The sequence below is a fragment of the Musa acuminata genome, chromosome BXJ2-10, assembly GCF_036884655.1.
Source record: "Musa acuminata AAA Group cultivar baxijiao chromosome BXJ2-10, Cavendish_Baxijiao_AAA, whole genome shotgun sequence".
Lineage (NCBI taxonomy): Eukaryota > Viridiplantae > Streptophyta > Magnoliopsida > Zingiberales > Musaceae > Musa > Musa acuminata.
The window spans coordinates 36,173,337-36,194,071 of NC_088347.1; the positions used below are offsets into that span (position 1 = coordinate 36,173,337).

Genomic DNA, 20,735 nt, shown 5'->3' on the forward strand with positions numbered 1-20,735 from the left:
CTTTTGCACCTATAGCTCCAAAATTATATATATATATATATATATATATATATATATATATATATACACACACACACAGTCAAAGAATAGCCATTTTTTCCAATCAGTGCAGCAATTTGCATTTGATGAATGCCAACAGAAGAATTATGGTAGGGGCCACAATATTTTCAGAAAAATCATACTAAACATTGATAAAATCCATCACATATATGAATGATAACAGCCTCTTTCATTAGCTTCTCTTTAATGAAAAGATTTACATCAATACATATCAAAATTGTGCACAGTGCAGCAAGATCAGAACTCCATGATCTGGCAATAGCTCCCTTCTAGTTTATGGACTTGGAATACTGTAGTCTATTTAACTTGCTTCTACTGGAAATGACTCAAAACTCAGATTTCAATGAATGAAATGCCAGTTTATCGAGTCCCACGAGTCGAGAGCCATCCCACTTTGGATATGCCAAGAGCAGTGACCCATATCGTTTGGCCCAGGCAAGGATACCAGTACGTTCAAACTACAAGTTTGTGCTCATGCCAGAAATAACAGGCATATGGAAACCCAAGGCAGTAAAATGCACAAATCAACTATATGTTCATGCTGCCGGATATTCCAAGGTAAATCAGGCACTTCAAGTATAATGAGAATATCTGGTATCAGAAAGGAATGACATAAGGCAGGGCAACAACATCCTCTGACTTGATTCTTAATGCCTCAGACCAAACCTGGGGTTCTTCATTGGTCTCCAGCTTCGGTTTTGGCTGTTGCAGATGGTGACAACTGCTGAAAAGCCACTCTTGGTCGTCATGCTCAGGCCATTCATCCACTTTGGGAATGGAGTATAGTTGGTTGAGATACATGGAATCCGGGTGAGGACTTGTACAAATTTTACTAGTTGCACCACTTTCTGCAGCAACCGTTTGCGTAAAGCCAATGGATGATGGCTGAACTTTTGTGATACCATTTTTTATCTGTTCCTTAATATCTACAGGTTTTCCTATGAGCATGGTGTTTATGGCTTCAGGTTTTACTGAAGGGTATGCTGTAGCAACATGGGACGAATCCGGTGCCCACCCATTCTCTTCACAAAGGTGAGAGGAAGTGTTTGCTCTCGGAAACTTGTTAGGTAGCAAATTATTCTCTGCAATGTCATGGCAAACGTAGTACCATAAACCAAACAGATGAAGTTTATAACACCAAAGTAACTAAGGCTGCCTGCAGGATAACAGAAAGGAACATTAGATAACTTACCGTTGTGAAAGCCATTTGTATGAATTTCCTTTCTCTTCTTGACATTGTCATTGATAAGGTAATTCTTTGCATCATCTGTCTGAGGGGCTAAAGGCTCTAGATTGTGACTATCTAACTGATCCTTCTTCCTGCCATCTTGGGGCTCATTTTGTTTTTTATGTTTCTGTTCGCCTCTCTCTTTTATTTTCGCCTTTTCTTTCTTTTTCCCTTTATGTGTATCTTTATCCTTGATCTTCTTCTGATCATGATCCCCATCCCTGTGTCTCTCTTCTTTCCTATCATCAGCTTCCCTCTCCTTATTCTTCGCTTTCCCCTCCTCCGTCCTGTTGTCTGCACCCTTCTCCACTGATCGGTCCATCCCATCAATTCTTCTTTGCTCCATAAGGTCATGGTTTTGAATGATTTTGTTAGATTCTCTTCGGTCATCCATCTTAGTTGCAAGGCCAATAGAGTCAACATTTTTATTAGTGGAAAAGATTTGTGCTTGTCGGCCCATTCCATTAGTTGTTCTCCGCACCACACTACTAGAACATGAGGCAACTTCGTTACTCTTGTAATTATCATTTTCCAAACAATTTGCAGGGGATGGGTCCTCAAATCTTCTTTGAACAGAACCAACTGGTTTCTCCACTGGTAATGCCCTACCACCATTCCCTCGTTGCCCTGTGCTAGCAACTTCTGGGACCAACTTGTCACTTGTAGTTCTTTCCTTCGGCACCGCACCTGCAGAAACCAGCCCCTCATTTCTTCTTTGAGTTGAAACAATATATTTGCCAGCTGGTCTTTCCAAACCATCATTTCTCCTTTGTGAAGCACCCATGGAAGGTGGAATGGTTTTATCACTCGCAGCTCTTTCCTTAACCAATGCAGCAGCACCCAAGCTACCAATGCCTTTTGCAATTGGATTACTGAAGTTCTCAATCTTTCTATTTGTTGCCACCTTCTCTTCATCTTTGATCCTCCTGTCCAACTCCTCAGTAAATCTATAATGTTTAATTTCCTCACTCTTCTGGCTGCACTCTCCAAATGTGTCTTCATGGAGAGAGACGATCTTTTTGTCAGACCTATCATATGGTATCCTGCTCTTATCCGTGCCCTCATCCTTCTTCTTGTCTTTCTGCTTTCCTTTTCGATCTTTTTCCTCCTTGTGTTTATCTTTAATTCGATCTTTGTCTTTTTTCTCTTTGCCTTCTCTCTTTTCTTTGTCCCTCTTCTCCTTTTTATGCTTCTTTCTGTGCTTCTCCTGAGAGTCAAAAATTAACCACAAAGGTCAAAAAAAAATTCTCTCTGAGCTTTGGATGCTCACCAAAAGTGATCTAACAACAGTATTAAGAAGACATCAATTACCAACATGTAAGCCACATGAGAAATCTAGGCTTCACTTTAAAAATTGTCATCGAATATTTCAACAAATAAAAAGTTAGCTTCAGACAAGTGATAAAATTTTGAATGCCAGTATCCAGATAGGCATAAGCTAGAACAAAGCTAAAACAGCAACCGAAGAGTAGAGCAACCAAGACGAGAACTCCCCCGACAACAGATTAATCGTTAATCAAGATAGCCATCACTGAGCCTTACCACAAAAATAAAGCACAATGAACACTTCAATAAACAAACTGAAGCATCAGAAAGTGAATACACCATTCAATGTAGACTGTATAACCTAGTATACTCCTAATATGGACAAGTTTGGTACATACCACAAGCTTGTGCCCATCAAGATTTTCCACTAACATATACATTGGGTTTCTAGATGAATCAGTAAGCACTTTAATTTAATGGATAACACAGAACTTAGAAGATGCAAAATTACTGCAATCCAAACCCTAGAAACCTCTAACAGGTAAATTTAGACGTCTGAATGTCATAACTACATTAAAAAAAATTATTTATTGAACAAACAAAATTAGCAAACGAAACAGTTGAAAACGATTGCAGGTAACAAGGCTAGAAGCATATATTTAAGCAATCTCTTTTTGGTAGACATCACCAATGGTCATGATTGGCATCAAGAGTTAGTGCCAAAACTGCATTGCATGGATTGGATTGATTTATTTTTCAACCAAAAACAGAAGAAACAAGCAAGAAAGCAACATGAGAAGTTAGGTATCCATTCTATTCCTATTAGGTAGATGAATAATAAAGGAAAGAAAGAGTTCGATAATGGAAAATGAAATACAATGGGAATGACAAATTCTGTCAGATAGGACATGTATGATGTCAAGAATTTAGTAGTTTGTTGGTCAACAACTGGTACTTAGCCTAGTTATATTAACAATCTTTTTATTTTTGCTTTTCTTCAAAAACAACTAATGATCATAAATCCATGGAAAACTGGTGAATATTAAAACCGCATACACCTGGAAAAAAATGCAAAAATTCCAAACCATAAAAACAACCCTACAGTGAAGACAAACTAAACCGAGATAAAAAGATGGTCAAATTTCAAATAGCTTGAGAAAATAGCCACTAAATTGACATAATTGACACAAGATAGAACATTGGTGCATCACAAAGTACCTACAAGTTTTCTGATTACAACACCAAGTCTCAAATTTATAGCTTGTTTTTGTTGATAATTCAGAAGATGGCATAGTACCTAGAAAATCATATGTGAAATTGCCTAAAATTATAAAGAACTGATACATCCTTACAATAAAACTCCATTATAAGGATTTAATAGCTCTATTTAATAATGTAGACAACAATAATAATCATAATTAGATGCCAAGAAGGTTTAGTAATGCTCCACATACAAAGCTTGATATCAAAAAAAGGGAGCCAAGCACATAACGTCATTCTTGTACCACCGAAATTGATAGTCCATGTCATGACTGGAAGAAATATGGATAGCAAATCCCTGTAGGTCAGGCTGACCATGTTCAAATCAACCTGTTCAATTTTTTTGGCGTTCAAACTAATAATCATGATTTTTATTATTTTCGGGTATATTAATTTTCATTTATTTTTATGTAAAAGGCTTAACTTACAAATGATTATTAATAACATTGAGATATTTTCTTGGCACTTCCCAATAGCTAGTAATTTCTAAACAGTCATTTTTTCTGCAACACAGGCCTCCGACATGAGCAAATTGAGTGGTCGCATTAAAATATTCCAAAAAAGACATCTTCATAGCTTTTTTCATTCCATCTCCTTAAGTAACATCAGGAGAAAGCATCATCCAAGAAGACAGGATGTGTTTAAAATTTTAAACAATGCACAACCATAATGTTTGTTGTTTTCTAGCAGCAAGAATTTCCTGTATAGAGCATAATCCCCACCAGAGAATCTGCTTGGAATCTAACATCCATTCCTGTACTATGGTTCTTGCTGACTGGTGCTACAAGTTAGAAACACCTATTCTAACACATTAAAGATAAGAACATCTCTGGATAGCACAGACTGGAACATGATTCAAGTGAACTCAAAGCAGCTCTGGCACCATAAATTTAAGATTTTTGGTAAATAGGACCCACTACCAGCTCATTTATAAAGGCTTTGTGCCAATAACCCTATGATCATGTCCATGAGAAATCAGGAGACTCAATTTCATAAATTGATACATCAGAGTGAACGAGAAACCATCAAGAATTCTACATACATCCTTTTCATATAGTAATATGCCTAGGATCTCCAGCATGAAGCAAAAACATCAGAATCGTTTTTTCTCTTTTTTATATCAAATGTCAAGACATGCATCTCTATTATTACAATGGGAGATGCCTTCTTCACCACTCTCTGTACCAGCAGACAATGTCATGTCACTGGTCAATGGGAGAATAAAAACATCAGAAGTGAAATGGTGGAATAGCACAAGGTGCTGTGATATGCACTGGGTGTACGGAAGATCTATTATATAACAGGCATTTTAACATTGGCAAAATTAGTGATTAACAGACAATGAATCAGGAAGCCACAAATATGCGATTGTAGTAATAAGCATTCATTTGAGAGAGCTGAATGGTGGTGCTTCACCCATCAAGACAATGTAATATATGATTTTCTCTAGTGTGAGTGCTAAATCATACCGTCACTAGAACCTGACTACAGTAAATGGGATTTAAAGAAAAGAAGTTGTCATGGTACATAATTGAGACTTGAGAGATACATCCTTGCATTGTTATGGACGAAATATCATAACTAAGGCTATAAGTCCATGGGCAGATGCAATATACTCACATGTAACTTTAAATAATCTATTAGTCTCTTAGTTGAATGAAAAGCACAAATGACATCAAAAGTAAACTCAAAGACAAACTAATTGTATGGAGTTCTGGAGTTCATTCAATTCAATAATGCAGTAAATTTTAATTGTTTATGTAATTTTTGCACTGTCAAGACAGAAGCCTACAATTATCCAAGTTGCACTCAAAATAATTGATCAACATATTTTTCCTTTACATTCCAGAGTATGGTTTCATAATAATAACTCAAATGAGACAAAAAGCACACATGAGATGAAATTTATATTTCCCGTCTTAATTTAGGAGGGTTCAGTTCAGTAAAAAGGAGCAGCTTGTGGTTATCAATCCCAAGAAGATTAAAAAAAGATACTGAAACAGAACCTTGCCTCATAGGATCAATTCAGCATGTTAGCTACAGCCACAAAGAACAAGATCAGTTGATACACAAAAGAACGGGTTTTACCACAACAATACTCAAAATATTTCCTAATCTAATTTAGCAACTACCGAATGCAAGGTGCACAAAACTATAAATCCAACAGAATTGAGTGAATGAAAGCGAGCATCTTCATATGAGCTTACAAGAGAGGCACCTCAGCTAGTAAGCCTACGTGGTCGTTCGTCTTCTTTTCAAATCCTGGTGGAGGATAGGGGAAGCAGCGAGACATTGCACGGTGAGTGTTGGTTGACTAGAAATACTAGCATCCAGAACAACTGTTCCAGTATGGGAACGGACCACCACCAATACTCCTGCCTCTGCACCATGTCCTCACACACATTTCCAGATTCAGAACCACTTCATTGCTCTGAACACAAACTACCACCACCAATCACTCAAGGAAACCAGAAAATTCTACGAAATGGATGTAAAACAATCTATACCTAATAGACTCCGTCAACACTCGTACCAAAAAGGAATTAAGATAAAGATCACAAACACCGGAAAGAATCAAGATCACCCCATCCTAGAACAGCATTGCCCGCCACCAAACACACACGACACGCTGCAGAAATCGATGAACCAATCTACTGGAATCGGCGTGAAACAATCGACCTGAATCTTAAAGCGCAGTCCTCTTCCATGTCTCAACCCGTGACCAAAGCCAGGCCCCTTAAATCATCACAATTCGAGATAAAAACATGACCTTTTTTTTGTCTCAACAGGGAGGCGACCCCCAACAAGCAACACCAACGCTTCAGCAGCCGAAAAGACCCACGCCACAGGAACCCTAAAACCAATCTCCAGAACACTACAGAAGGCGTCTCTAGTCCTGCCCTCCTATCCCTAAACCTAAATCCTCAATCGCCAACCAAGGCAAAGAGGACGAGCTCCAAATCCGGAAAAGAAGAAACCGAAAAAGAGGGAACTTCTCAGGATTCAAAGAAGGTCCATGAAAGCGAAGGATGGAACCAAGAACGGGCAGAAACGGACCAATCTTGACCGGAAAACCACTGAAATTTCGCGGTTTTCGACGGAGAAAGATTCCGATGAGGGATTAACAGCGGGGGTGCAAGAAGATCCAATCGCGTTCGTCTCACGTCAGGTACATATATGGATCGATCACAGAATCATCTACAGAGGGGAGTAAACGAGGGTTTGCTCTCTCTCTTCTTCGTTACTTAAAAGAGACGGATCGTGGAGGCTGCGGCTCCTTCGTTTCCTTCCCTTGATCAAACCACAAAGGGGAAAAGAAAGAGGAAAAGGAGGCTGGAGAGAGTTATTTATAGACCGCTCCCGTTGGGGTAATCGATAGTAAATAACGCAGGAGTTTGGTTTAACGGGTCGGATCTTTTTATCCGGATCTTAAAACCTGTAACATGTATATATATATATATATATATATATATGTTAAATAAGAGAGATAATATACATCGTGTATACTGTATTATGTACACATATATAACGAGTTCGTAGTTAGCTTCTTCCAACTCCTTAAGACTCCGCATGCTGCCAAGTACGATTGCTGGCCCGGCGACTCTGACCGGCTTCTCGAATTCGCCGCGCCTCCTCCGCCGCCCCATCGCCTCCCTCCCTCTTCCATCCCCACTTCCCTTCTCGCTCACAGGCAATGCATCCTTTCCGACTCCTGTCTTCCCGTCTTCTCCGCAGCCTTCTCCGGAAGACGCTACCTCAGCCTTCGTCCGCTTTCTCAGGGCCTCCTCAAGATCCGTTAAGTCGCTCCTCGACGCTGGCCTCCTCCACTCGGTTGCAGTCAAGGCCGGTCTCGGCCAGGACGACCGAGTGCGCACCGGCCTTCTCAGCCTCTATTGCAGGTGCGGCTGTGTGGACCTCGCGGGCAAGCTGTTCGACGAAATCCGCGAGAGAGATGTGCTCGCGTGGACCCTTCTGATCTCTGGCCGCGCTCGGGCCGGGCAGTATCGGGAGGGGCTAGAGATGTTCGCCGCGATGATCGCCGAGGGGCCTCTGCCGAACCGCTTTACCCTGTCTTGTGTTCTGAAGTGCTGCGTGGGTTGTGGTGATCCTGGAGCGGGCAAGAGCGTCCATGGATGGGTTCTAAGAAACGGGACTGAGTTCGACGTTGTCTTGCTCAACTCAATCCTCGATTTCTATGCAAAATGTGGTGCCTTTGCATGCACGAAGAATCTTTTCCGAACGATGAACGAGAAGGATGCGATCTCATGGAATATTATGATCGGCGCGTACCTGCGTCAGGGTGATATCGATGGATCGATGGAGTTGTTTAGGACATCACCCTATCAGGACGTATCAAGTTGGAATACGATCATTAGTGGGCAAATGGAACATGGTCTTCATGCAATAGCCCTTCAAATTCTCCATACAATGGTGGATATGGGACCTCGGTTCAATCAGTTTACCTTTTCCACGGCTTTGGTGATAGCCAGTAGATTAACTATGCTGGATTTGGGGAAGCAGCTTCACTGTCAGATACTAAGAACTGGGCATGTAGGCGATGTGTTCGTCAGAAGTTCACTGATAGATATGTACTCTAAATGTGGGGATATGCACGCCTCGTCCTTCGTTTTCAGTGGCTCATCAGAACATACAGATGGAACAGTGACAGAAAGCATTTCCTTCAGTGCCATGGTTGCTGGGTATGTCCAAAATGGCATGGGCGAAGGAGCTCTGGAGCTGCTACGCGACATGTTTCAGCAAGGGGTGAAGGTGGATCAGTTCACTCTAACCAGTGCCGCTGCAGCGTGTTCTGATGCCGGGATCCTAGAGCAAGGCAAGCAGGTACACTGCTGTGTTGAAAAACTAGGCCATGTGTATGATGTTTTCCTCTCATCTGCAATCACTGATATGTATGCAAAGTGTGGCAGCTTGGAGGACGCCCGAAAAGCTTTTGACAACTCTCGTGTCACCAACGTTGTACTGTGGACTTCAATCATCGGTTCTTACGCTTCACATGGTCGGGCGGCAGAGGCTATTCATCTGTTCGAACAGATGTCAGAGGAGAAGATTGTTCCAAACGAGATAAGCTTTGTGCATGTTTTATCAGCTTGTGCCCATACCGGACTGGTTGGGAAAGGCCATGCATACTTTAAATCAATGCAAGAGGATCACGGCATAGCTCCGAGCGTCGAGCACTATACATGTATGGTTGATCTCCTCGGTCGAGCTGGTTTACTCGACAGGGCAAAGGATTTCATACATGAAAAAGGCATCAGCAATTATCCTGTTGTGTGGACAGCACTGTTATCAGCTTGTCGAGTTCATAATGATGTGGAAATGGCGTCTTGGATCTCTGAGCAACTAGTTCAACTTGAACCTTGTGACTCTGGCCACTACATTTTGCTATCTAATATGCATGCTTCCAGAAGGAAATGGGAGGAGGCCTCAAAACTTAGGAGGATGATGCACGAAAAAGGTGTGAGAAAAAGGCCGGGGCAATCTTGGATTCAGATAAGGAACAAGGTACATACATTTATTGTAGGAGACAAGTCACATCCTGAAGCAGCTGAGATATACTCATACTTGGAGAGCTTGATTGGGAGACTGAAGGAAATGGGATATGCCAGTAGAACAGATTTGGTTCTTCATGATGTGGAGGAAGAACAGAGAGAATCCATCCTGAACTTTCACAGTGAGAAGCTTGCTGTTGCTTATGGGATCATGAGTACTCCAAAAGGAATACCTATTAGGGTTATGAAAAATCTACGTGTTTGTGCAGACTGTCATGAAGCTATCAAATATATTAGTCAGGCTACATGCAGGGAAATAATCCTCAGAGATGCATATAGGTTCCATCATTTTAGCAATGGGAAGTGCTCATGTGGGGATTACTGGTGAATGGAGTTGAAAATGATGGAGCACCCATTCACTTCGCCTATCAATTCTAACAACTTGCATGGCCTCCAAAACCAGCATCGAGGTAAATACTTCGGAAACTACAAAAAAAAAAATTAATGGAAATATCAAGCAAAATGCTCAATGTTTTGCCATGCAGTTAGATTTATTACTTTCTAGCTAAGTTGGCATTTGCATATATTTGGTGACTATGAAAGTGTGAAAATTTTGTTGCTGTTTTATTATGCATCATCAACAATTATTTCGATTATGGTAGGACACATGCTAGATGTCAATCCACATGTTTTGCAGGATTATTACTCAATTATACTAGTATAAAAGTTGCTTACCTGAGCTATTAACACATTCACTTGCAGATAAGTCCATCTTTGTGGTCTGCTTACAGTAAATTGTCAATGATCTAAAGAAGACAGTACATATTTACCTCAAATTCCTGTATGATTTTGGGTCTTAGCTTTCGTATCCAAAGAACAGAACACTCAAATGCCAGTTGAAAGGAAAGACCCCTCAAAGAAGCCATTCTCACATGCTTAAGTTGTAAGTTAGTATTTCACTTGTCTTGAGGAATATGTCAAATGCCATAGAGGTCCAAAGGGAAAACTGTTGTCCCTGAAAGCAAAGCTAAGATCTGGGAAGATCTAGTGTGCTTCAAAGGACCGCAAGAGGGGGATACTGGAGTCTACAAATGACAAGAATGCTTTTGGTGGTAACTGTCATTAGTTTGTCTGGATACCCATGTTATTGGGCCCTGGAATCTTACATTAGATTGTGGATATGGTGTCACAAGATAGTTTCTATTTTTATCACCACAATGCAACACGTCCTGCACTTTATTGACAGCAAAAATCTTAATTAAAGTAGTAATTGCTCATGATGCTGACATTGATCCCGAAAGATGTTGGACTACCTGAAAAGAACTTGGCCCTGTTCTTATATGTTTTCTGCTGTTTAATCTTGCAGTCAGAATCCTTGATTTGGTGTTGGTTGGTACTTGGTGTTCAGGGAAGGAAAGGAAAGCAGCAAGCAAGTTCTTGGCCATCAAGGGAGGTGAAAGCTGCAATTGCTCACAGGATGACAGGCGGCTGAGGCGGATACGGTTCCCAACACACGAAGGAAGCTGGGTGGCCCTACAAATTGCAACTCTAGCTGTAGGTATCTCTGAACCAACTCAACTCACTCCATGATGCACACCAAACTTGGGTGACTCCTCGATCTCAAATCATTCATGCTTGCCAACAAAGCCTCTGCACCAAACCCAATATAACAAATCCACCTGAGCTTCATTCTCTTCATTCTCATAACCACCCTCTCTCTCTCTCTCTCTCTCTCTCATTTATGAGGCAATGAGAGACCGGCGGATTGATAGGTTCATCCTCCTTCCCTTCTCCGTCGGCTGTGTCTCTGAGTCTAGTGTTGCAGTCTACGAAAACCAACCCAAGAGAGCACAGAGGGATGGAGCCCCAAACACACCGAGTAACATTCTTTTCTTCTTCCTAGTTGGTATGCTATGATCCTGATGGTCGTGTCTTCATATAACTGTTGTTTTTGAAGGTGGAGATGGTGACAGGCGGCAGTCTACTGTAGAAGTCAAGAACTCATCTGCTGTCCTTGCCTTTCCAAAGCCCAACATCTCTGCAGGGATTCAGAAGCTAGTCAAGAGCTTCAAGAGCTTGTCCCAACATGTTGTTGTGTTGTACAAGGAAGAGGATGAAGAGGTGGAGATGGAGATTGGGTTCCCAACAGATGTGCAACATGTGGCCCACATAGGATGTGATGGATTCAACAGCAGCATGAGCAGCAACAAGAACTGGGACAGAGCCCCCGAGTTGCTGCCCCTCCCCTCCCCAATGCAGCAGTATGAGCTAGCCGTGGCTGCACAGGCTGGAGCCCCTCCACCCTACGGTCCCCGTGCGTCTTGGCCACAGTGATGGTGATCGAGAGGAGGGCCATGTGAACTTGCATATCTTGCGTGACATGACAACCTATTACATATTTTCTGGTCCGAAGATGCAAATTTGAGTTTGTAACCACAAACCCACTCATCATGCCACTTCTTTGACTGCCCACCAATGTGATTTTATATTGTGGTATATAACATATATATCTATATACATACTGTTGAGATTAAAAGGTTAAAGAAGACCTGTTCTTGATTGGATGCGACAACTATTGGTCTTGTATGATGAATCAAACTTAGATAGAAAGTAGAATCACAGGTCATCTGATAGATTGGTTTCAATGATGCGATCAATTTCCTCCTTGGCTAATTGGATCTCCCCAACAATCACAGTCATAAGATTATTCTTACAGGATCTAAATGATTGGAAGGATTTGAAATTTTAGTGCCATCATATATGTCAATCACTGATGCAAATATGAAAGAAATGGATCACAATGAAAATGAGCATGGGTCGTCATGTGGAATGGTCCAAAGTTGAGACAATCTGTCTCACATTTAGTTATAGAAGACTAAATCACTAACAAATGAATCAAAATACCATTTGTTTGACCCAAGTATTTACTCGGCTAAACTTAACACTTGAAGAACCACCATGTTTCAGAGAAAGATAAAAACCACACAAATCAGGTCATGTGAATCATATCGAAAATATTAGTCTTTTGTACTACCGACGATAAAAATAGTTTGTTATCCCAAATCAGCCATAATTCTTGCAAAATGATCCATAATTCGATCCAAGAAAATTCAAAATAGGCACAAGAATGTTACCTCAACGTTCCGACATCTCAGAGGTTAGGTGCCAAGTGAATTGTGAATCCACTGTGCTCATATCAGGACTTAGAAAGAGCATCATGTTGGTTCCAATGAAACACGGCTGAAAGGTACAGAGAGACCAATCATTATTAAGACCTGAACACCATTTGATTGCATCATGCAATCCAACTCGATAGTAACCTGTGCCGATCAGAGTTAGAGCATCTCAGTATTAATTGCATACGAAGGAACTGGAGGTCTGTCACAGAGATAACCATAGATGTCACATACATGTGCAACTGTGTTCCATAATTCCATCGCTTGGAAATTTTAGAGAATATATAGAAGAAGAATTTGGCCAAAACATTAAACTTTTAGCTGCTAAGGAATAATCAAACTAGGACTAGAAAACTTCAGAAAAAGTTCAGGAGACCATTAGGTTTTGACATTATATTATTTTTTAAATGTAAAGAATCAGCATCAAAGAAGAAATATAAGTCAACAATAGTATTTCTAGAAAGAACAATATGTAGCATAACTCTTTGTAGTTCATATTTTGGTTTTGGTACCGATTTGGGAATCAGTTGTTAAGTTTGTCAAACTTTGCTCTAATTTCTGAAACAATTTTGATTGTTTCTCCATTAATCATTTCAGAGAATAATTTGCATACTCATACAGTGTAACGAATCTATGAATATTTTGAGAAACTTCTGACAGTTTGAAAATATATTTTCACTACGTTTAGGTATAAAAGTTTTATATTTCTTAATTTTAATGTGTTCCTTACTCAGAGACCAGGGCTATTATCCGAGAATATGCATGTTCAGCTTACAAGTGCTTCACACGCATGTTAGCGTGACAAATCTCTAAAAACTGTCTTCATATCTAGAAAACGAGATACAATAATCTCAACACAACTCTCTTTCCTTTGCTCTCTTCTTCCAATTCTGGATTTGTCTTTGTGGTAACTTGATACCCAAAGTTGAAAGATTGACCCCTCTTATTACCTACAACTTTAGATCACTCAACCAAGCCACCACCATTACTAGGAATACAAGTAAAAACATTTAAAAAGTATTTAATAAATAGAAAGAGATAAATAGAATGCGGATGAAACGCTTAATAAGTGGAAAGTTGAGGAAGAAATATCATATATGCATTCTGAACCAGTAAAATGGTCTACAATGAATAATTAATCAAGCATTAAGCAAATGATGCACACGGGAAATAATTCAAGGCAATTAGCTTGAAAATAGAAGGCCAGTAAATTGGGACTAGCAAGTAAAGGAAAAAATCTAAAAGAATAGACATGTATAAGTTCTAGGAATCTAGTAAAGCATTCTAGGCTCCCATCACAGACTGAAGGACAAAATATCTCTGATTAATGAGGTGACTGCTGAAACCATATCAACTCCAGTAGGGCATTGCATTTCATATATGAATGCCCATGAAATAACTGCATTAAAGAACTCAGTAAAAGATTATTGCTAGTGAAGATTGCAGAACCCAGATTCAAGCACCAGGAAACATTAGACATACAATGCAAGCGCATCAGACACGAGAGGACAATCATTTGGCTGATGAACATTAATACTGGCATATTTCTTAACACATCAATGAGGATTCAAATATAAGTGTAAAATTCATTATGAATAAACATTTGAAATGCTATTAGAATAATATGACTCATATCCTACTTTCTGGTACCCAAAATTTAACAGTTTAATATGTTGTACAACACATTAAATTGTGTAACCATCAAACTGTATTCAAGCTGACAAGTTGGTTGACTTGGTTGTTCTTCACACCAAGGTTCACAGGATCATGATGGCTGGTATCAGGATTTGGCCATAGACTGTGTGAGATTAGCTGGATTGTTGAATCAGATCAATGCGATCAGGATCAGCCATCTTTATTAATTTTTAAATGAAACATATGAAAATTAATTAAGAAAGAAAAATACTAAAATTTTAAATTTTATAATGTTATTTAGTATCAGTAATTTAAAAAATGTTAAGCGTCAAAAAAACATCAAGGTCCCAAAATGACTAAAGCGCTAGGAGCTTGGCAAAGCGCTAGGTGCTTGCTCAAGCAAAGCGAGATGCTCTAAAATATAAAAATATAAAAATATATAATATAATTGATAAAGAATATAATAATTTTAAATAAATAAAGATTAACAATGTTAAAATCTAAATAGTATATTATCAATCTAGTAAATAAAGATTACTTTGTATAGTAGTTAATAATCTACTGTTAATAATATATTATTTATTGTTAACAATAGTTAGAGGAAGAGAAAAGAACTGTTAGCAGTAGCAGAGGGGGAGAAAGGTGTCAACGATAATGGAAAGTGGGGAAAGAGAAGACAACAGTGACAAAGGAAGCTACGGACGACAGCAGCAATAGCAATAGCGAAGGATTCAATTTAAGTCAATCGCAAAAGTAGAGGAAGTTGCGAACGACAACAATGAAAGCTACGGACAACGGCAGCTCTAGAGGTCGTCCGTCGGTGGCGGAGGAACCTACGGTCCTCTCTCTCGATGGTGAAAGGAACTACACATGGAGTGGTGGCAAAAGGAAACTACGGGCTCTTGTTAGGTCATCGGACCCATCCGTCGATGACAAAAGAAGGCTCGGTCCGCTGCATCTGTGGCGGAGGTAATGATAGAAAGCTTCGACAATGGAGGCAGAAGTAATGCTAAAGTTGGCTTGGCGTCGCGCGAGCGTGCAAGAGTGGCTTTTGAGGCTAATTACAAATTACCCCATGTAATTAACTACCTTTAGCATCTCGGTCCTTATACTTTCAAAAGTTATATTGAGATCCCTATATTTAGGAAAGTAAAATATTTAACCCTATTGCTCCAATAAAATCCCTCTCTCTCTCTCTCTTGATTTTTTAACCCTATGAAATTATCTTTTTAATCTTGTATAGGGATCTCAATGTTTCACTTTCGTAAGTATAAAGAACCTAATATAACTTTTGAAAGTGTATGAACCGAGATGCTAAAAATAGCTAATTACAAGGGGTAATATATAATTAGCTCTGGCTTTTGCAAGTAAGAAACTAGTTAGTTGGTTCGATTACTGGTTAGTTCGTTTAATCTTGAACTGAGTCAAATTTAAAAGTCTAGTTCGATTGCTTTATTTGAAACGGGCGCTCGCCCAAGCAGCACCTCATTGAAGCGCACTGCTTGGTCCACCAATGAGGCGCTCAGGCCTCTCTCCCCTTGCTCGAGCACCTAGGTCAACGTTCGAACACCTATTTAAATCACTATTTAGCATCCATTCATAAAACTTGATAATATTTACTTGTGACTTATGAATTCTTTGGTTTTGCTATACCCTTCAATCCACCATTTAAATTAATCTGTCTATTATATAATGTCATTGTCATAACACCATTTATATTTGCAATAGGAGGTTAAATTTTGTGGACAATAAACAAGGATTAACTAATGAGAAGGTTGAGATGTGAGAATTGGATGCTTCAAACCAAAAATATGATTAGAGAGAATCCTCATCCTGGCTCCACTCCTAGATGATACAGTGGTTTCACCTAATAACTAGTATGCTTGTCGTATTGAGCTTACCAAGCGGTAAGCTGAGAAATAAAGAGTTGTATCGGGCAGTAAGCCTACCATTTTGTAACAGGACACTGACCCCTTCTCTTCCCCTCTACTCAGCCTCAATCCCTCATTTCCCCTTCTCTTCTCTTTCACCCTCCGCCACCGTAGCTTCCGTGGCTAGCCAACAACCCTCACCAAATCAGTCTTTCCACTCTACTCCTACATCCTCTTGTGTCTTCCACTCCATCTTTAAAGGCACGTAGCTCTCTCTCTCTCTCTCGTGCTTGCGATAATCTAGTTGATACCAACTGGTATCGACCCCTACCAGCACTTGGTACACTAGCAGTATTGGTATGTACCAATCTAACCGCCAATCTGAATCAGACTGAGATATTAATCCTTGATTTCCTGTATTCATATTGTTAAAATACTTGGCTAAACCTATTTTGTAATGGCACAATACCCCATAGTGATCCTTTTGACAGAAAGGTGCATCATACTCAATATTTCTTTGTACAATTGGAATAATGATCGTTGGATCTTTAGCTCACTCCTGCGGACTCTAGCAACCTATTTCTTTACAACAATTTGAATTAACACAATGAATACAACAAGAACAAACCATATTGGTTTAACTATTTAAATTTGGCTAAATAGAATTTTCTTCACCATTAAATAAAGGCAATATCTCTACTTAAATCAAGAGCAAACAATCTCTTTTAATAATGTTTTCTTAGTTTATTCTGTGCCTCTCTTTGCACCACTAATTCTAAAAACTCACCTCTATTTATATGTATCTAATCCAAGGAACAACTTGTAAGGTTTATTGTATAAACTCCATTAAGAGTGTGCTAACCAAAAATATATATATTGAAGGGAATAAAAAAAAACATATGTACATTGGCATTTCAACAAAAATAGGTATATCAGGGCATTTATAAGAAAATTCAACTTTCATCTATTCTATAATATGAGAAAACAATAAAAAACACAATATGTGACCATTAAAAGAAAATTTCAACCGTTTAGGTTATCCAAGGAGCCTCAAAATATCTTAGAGAGAGACAACGGAGCAAGGGCAATACAATATATGATTAATGGTGCCACAATTTGGCTATATCAGCTTATTGGCTAGGTAACCGAAAAATAATGAGGGTTCTAGATGTGTAAGATACAAACTGGATGAAGGATGATCCATCAGCAATCCACAAGTAGTGGTCCATATCTGATCCTTTTCTGTTATTGCTTCTACTTCATTTTTTTTTTCACGTTAGCATTAGTTTCTTTTCTTCTCACCTTTGCAATATTGCTGTGGCAGCAACCTGTTTCCTTCTACTTCACATTTTGCTGCTATTTTTTGATATTGCTACTTAAATGCCTTTCTTCTTTTTGTTGCTTTTTGCTTTATGTCATCATGGATTATATCTGCTTTTTTTTGTCGTACACCATTGCTGTTGCTTTCTGCACTGTTGCAATTATTATTAGATTTTTTTTTTCATTCGTCATTTTTTCTTTTTCCCTTTTGATGTTATCTTACCTAGTATTGTTATTTTTCTTCTAGTTATATATCTTTTGCAATTGAACTGCTTCATTTCATTATTTTATGTTTCCTTTTCCTAGATGCCTAGCAATGACATGTTTTATTTAATGGAGAAACATCTACAAGCATTATATTTCCAATTTTTCACAAAGTTTTAATCGTCAATGAATCCAAGTTTCAATAAACTATAGGATCAATTTGGTACTTGTATACTTGTACCATTTAATATCTTTGAAAAAATTAATTAAAAATGAAAATCAATTAATACGAAGCTCTATGGCCCAATATAGGTTTGACCAATATGCAGTGAAGTCATTGGGCACCCGGGTGCTCGCCTAGGTGCCTAGGCGTGGCGAGGCGTGGCCCAAGCACCCACCTATTAGGCTGGGCGACACTCGGGCACGACCAAGGCACTCGCCTAGGCCCAAGTGCTAGGCGAGTCGAGTGCTCGCTTGGTTCAACTCAAACTTGCTCAAGCCTAAATCAAACCAAACCTCTAACATCCACACGAGTTTGAGTTGAGCAGTGCTCTAAGCCTGAGTCGAGTCATGCCCTAATGCAAAAACCTCTATTTCCCACTATGTTTCTGCATGGCGACGAAGTTCCTCCCATCGACGAACGATGACAACGGTGACATTTTCCTATGATGAGTAATAGCAGTCCATTCCTCTAGTGACTTCTTCCCCTTCCTCTAGTGACATTTTCCTCTAGTGACTACAGTGAACGAGGTAGAGGTAGGAGGAGAAACAAATACGGGGAGTTTGATGTGTTATTTTAGTTTTAATTTATTTTTATTAATTATGATACATAATTTTAAAATTATAATATTTGAGAGTGTCTCATTTCGTTCAGGCAAGACGCCTCGAGCATTTTGGGATAATAGCGCATAGCGCTTTTGACAACACTGCAAATATATGAATATTGTTATGCATCACTTTTGTCAGATCAACTAACTATTTGATTTTTCAAAAAATATAATCATTTATTTAACCATTTAGGTTCAATAGGAGTTTCTTCAAATTTTTTAAATGAAATTCCTTACTCATGCAAATGGGGTCTTTCTCAATGGGAGTTTCTTCAAATTTTCAATGGCAGCATAGAAAATTAGACATTACGTATGCAAATAGGGTTTTTTTCCACTTATGGATCACATAGATGCCTTGAGGACATTGGATATCAATAAACAACATATTCATCAAAATTGAAAATTTTGCAATATAAAAATCTGACTTTGATTTTCATTGCATTTTATTAGACCCAGTTCAGTTGATTCATAGCACTTAAGTTAGGGAAGTAAATTCTAGAACTTATACGAGAGTTAATCACCACACTGTTAATAAAACCAAGTAACCATGAGGAAGGAAATGGATAAGATTCAACATGAATTCAAAAGGCAAGAGTTTCAATATCGAAGTAGATGTATACCGACCTCTCAACTGAGATACGAACGCCTCCCTTACAGCAAAGTTTCCTGCATGCGAGCCATAAGAACAAAAGCAAGCTGCTTGGCGCCATGTCAATGATTGACAACGATAGAAAGCACGCAAGTACACATTCATGTCCCCCTGCATAAGTGCAGACCAGCGTGCTCTCTCTCGTTGTCAACCAAAACCAACTCAAAGCACCATCTCACAATCATCTGCCCCAGAAGGAAACAAAAAAGGATAACTTCATTTTGAGGAGAGCAAATTGCATAATCTCATAACAGTGGCAGAAGAAAGCAAACGATTATAGATATACATATGGATCCATTGCTAGTAATTAAGAAGCTACGACTGCACAAATGAAACCACACTTGGGCGGAAAATCTTAATCAGCAAAATGAGATTCATTTAGCTCCTACGAAACTGCTTATGGAACCAATCATACAAACAGCTACTAATCATCAAAATGAGGCTTAAGTAACTCCCGCCAATCTGCTTTTAAAATCAATCACACTAACAATTAGCACTTCCAACAATATCTCCAAAAAAGAAAAACAAACCAAATATAACCCCCATCAAGAAAGAGAGAGAATTCCATAATGTCTTGCAGCATAACAGTAACAACGCAAAGAAATCGAGCGTGAAGATATTTATTGACACCCTTACCACTGATTAACAAAGAGACTCTTATCAAAAACCAAACTTGAGATCAAAACCCTAGCCTCTAAGAAAACTCCTACATGACCACCTCATCAAATCAAGAACGGAACTATCACGAGAACGGAGCAATTAAATCTTCCTAATAACACCTTTCGCGGCAAAGAATCGCCAAAAGAATACTCAAACCTTTTTAGGAGCCCCAGCGAATTTGTAGGCGGACGCCCACCACCGAAATCCCGCGCTAATCCAAGCAAGTCAAAGGGAGGGCGAAAGATGGCACGAGACATGAAACAGGTGCGGGTGGGAAGAGACCGATCGGATCCGGCCGAGCTTCTCGGAGATACAAACGCGGACCGTCTCCTTCTATCGTCTCGTATCTCTTTCTTTGATGGGGTGGGTTTTGAAGGAGGGACGGGGAGGGCGATGAGGACGCTGGTCGCGTGTTGGGGACGTACCAGGAGGCACGGACAGCCGTGGTCCTCCATCGCGTACGAGGAGGACACGCGTCCTCCTCTTATCGCATATTTGATGGGCGGGGTGGGGCCCAGCAGCACGGTGTGGGACACGCGTCCTCCTCTTATCACTTATTTTAAAAATCTCAAAATATCCTCTAAATATTGTCATATATTTTTCTGCCTAATCTAAAATTTATTTCCAGTTAATTAATTACGGTGTTTTACGGATTAAATTTTATCCAAAAATATTATATAACATTTTTGTTTTAAAAATACTGTGATATTAATATTTATTTTAAAAATAATATATAATATTTTTATATTAAAAAAAACTATGTAGTATTTTTAAAACAAAACAAGTATTTTTATGATTTAAAAAATAATATAAAAATACTTTGGATTGGACAGAAAAAAAATGATAACTTTTTGATGGAATATTTTTAAAACCTTAGAAAAAGATGACTGTTTAGGAATTTTGAAAATGGGTATTATCCAAAATATATTTTAAAAGAAAATATTTCAATCACCCTCTTAACCGTGTCACTAATTTTTTTAAAAAAATAAAAAATAAATAAATATTGAAGTTAAATAGTCTTTTTCTTACATAGTTTTTTTATAAAATAAATAAATAATTAGTATTTTTT

General features: G+C 38.9%; 3 protein-coding genes and 1 long non-coding RNA gene across 5 annotated transcripts; 2 read left to right on the forward strand and 2 right to left on the reverse strand.

Annotated features, from left to right (window-relative positions):
• Positions 1–210: 210 nt before the first annotated feature.
• On the reverse strand, positions 211–7,141 carry LOC135625461 (uncharacterized). The gene is made up of 3 exons (XM_065130312.1): positions 6,033–7,141; positions 1,253–2,495; positions 211–1,142 (listed from the first exon to the last, which is right to left on the reverse strand). The coding sequence occupies exons 1-3, from the start codon at positions 6,105–6,107 to the stop codon at positions 658–660; spliced, it is 1,803 nt and encodes a 600-aa protein (XP_064986384.1). The 5' UTR covers positions 6,108–7,141; the 3' UTR covers positions 211–657.
• Positions 7,142–7,342: 201 nt separating this feature from the next.
• Positions 7,343–9,712, forward strand: LOC135625460 (pentatricopeptide repeat-containing protein At2g33760-like). Its single transcript, XM_065130311.1, has one exon. The coding sequence runs from the start codon at positions 7,385–7,387 to the stop codon at positions 9,710–9,712; it is 2,328 nt and encodes a 775-aa protein (XP_064986383.1). The 5' UTR covers positions 7,343–7,384.
• A 1,361-nt stretch (positions 9,713–11,073) lies between these two features.
• LOC135625819 (CRIB domain-containing protein RIC4-like) lies at positions 11,074–11,658 on the forward strand. The gene is made up of 2 exons (XM_065130906.1): positions 11,074–11,230; positions 11,282–11,658. The coding sequence occupies exons 1-2, from the start codon at positions 11,074–11,076 to the stop codon at positions 11,656–11,658; spliced, it is 534 nt and encodes a 177-aa protein (XP_064986978.1).
• A 642-nt stretch (positions 11,659–12,300) lies between these two features.
• LOC135625462 (uncharacterized) lies at positions 12,301–20,047 on the reverse strand. 2 transcript variants are annotated; one of them, XR_010492056.1, is made up of 3 exons: positions 19,823–20,044; positions 18,982–19,191; positions 12,301–12,644 (listed from the first exon to the last, which is right to left on the reverse strand). It is a non-coding gene; the product is annotated as an uncharacterized LOC135625462 (long non-coding RNA). The 2 variants fall into 2 exon arrangements; XR_010492057.1 differs by lacking the exon at positions 12,301–12,644 and adding an exon at positions 12,709–14,312 and having other exon boundaries at positions 19,823–20,047.
• Positions 20,048–20,735: the final 688 nt, after the last annotated feature.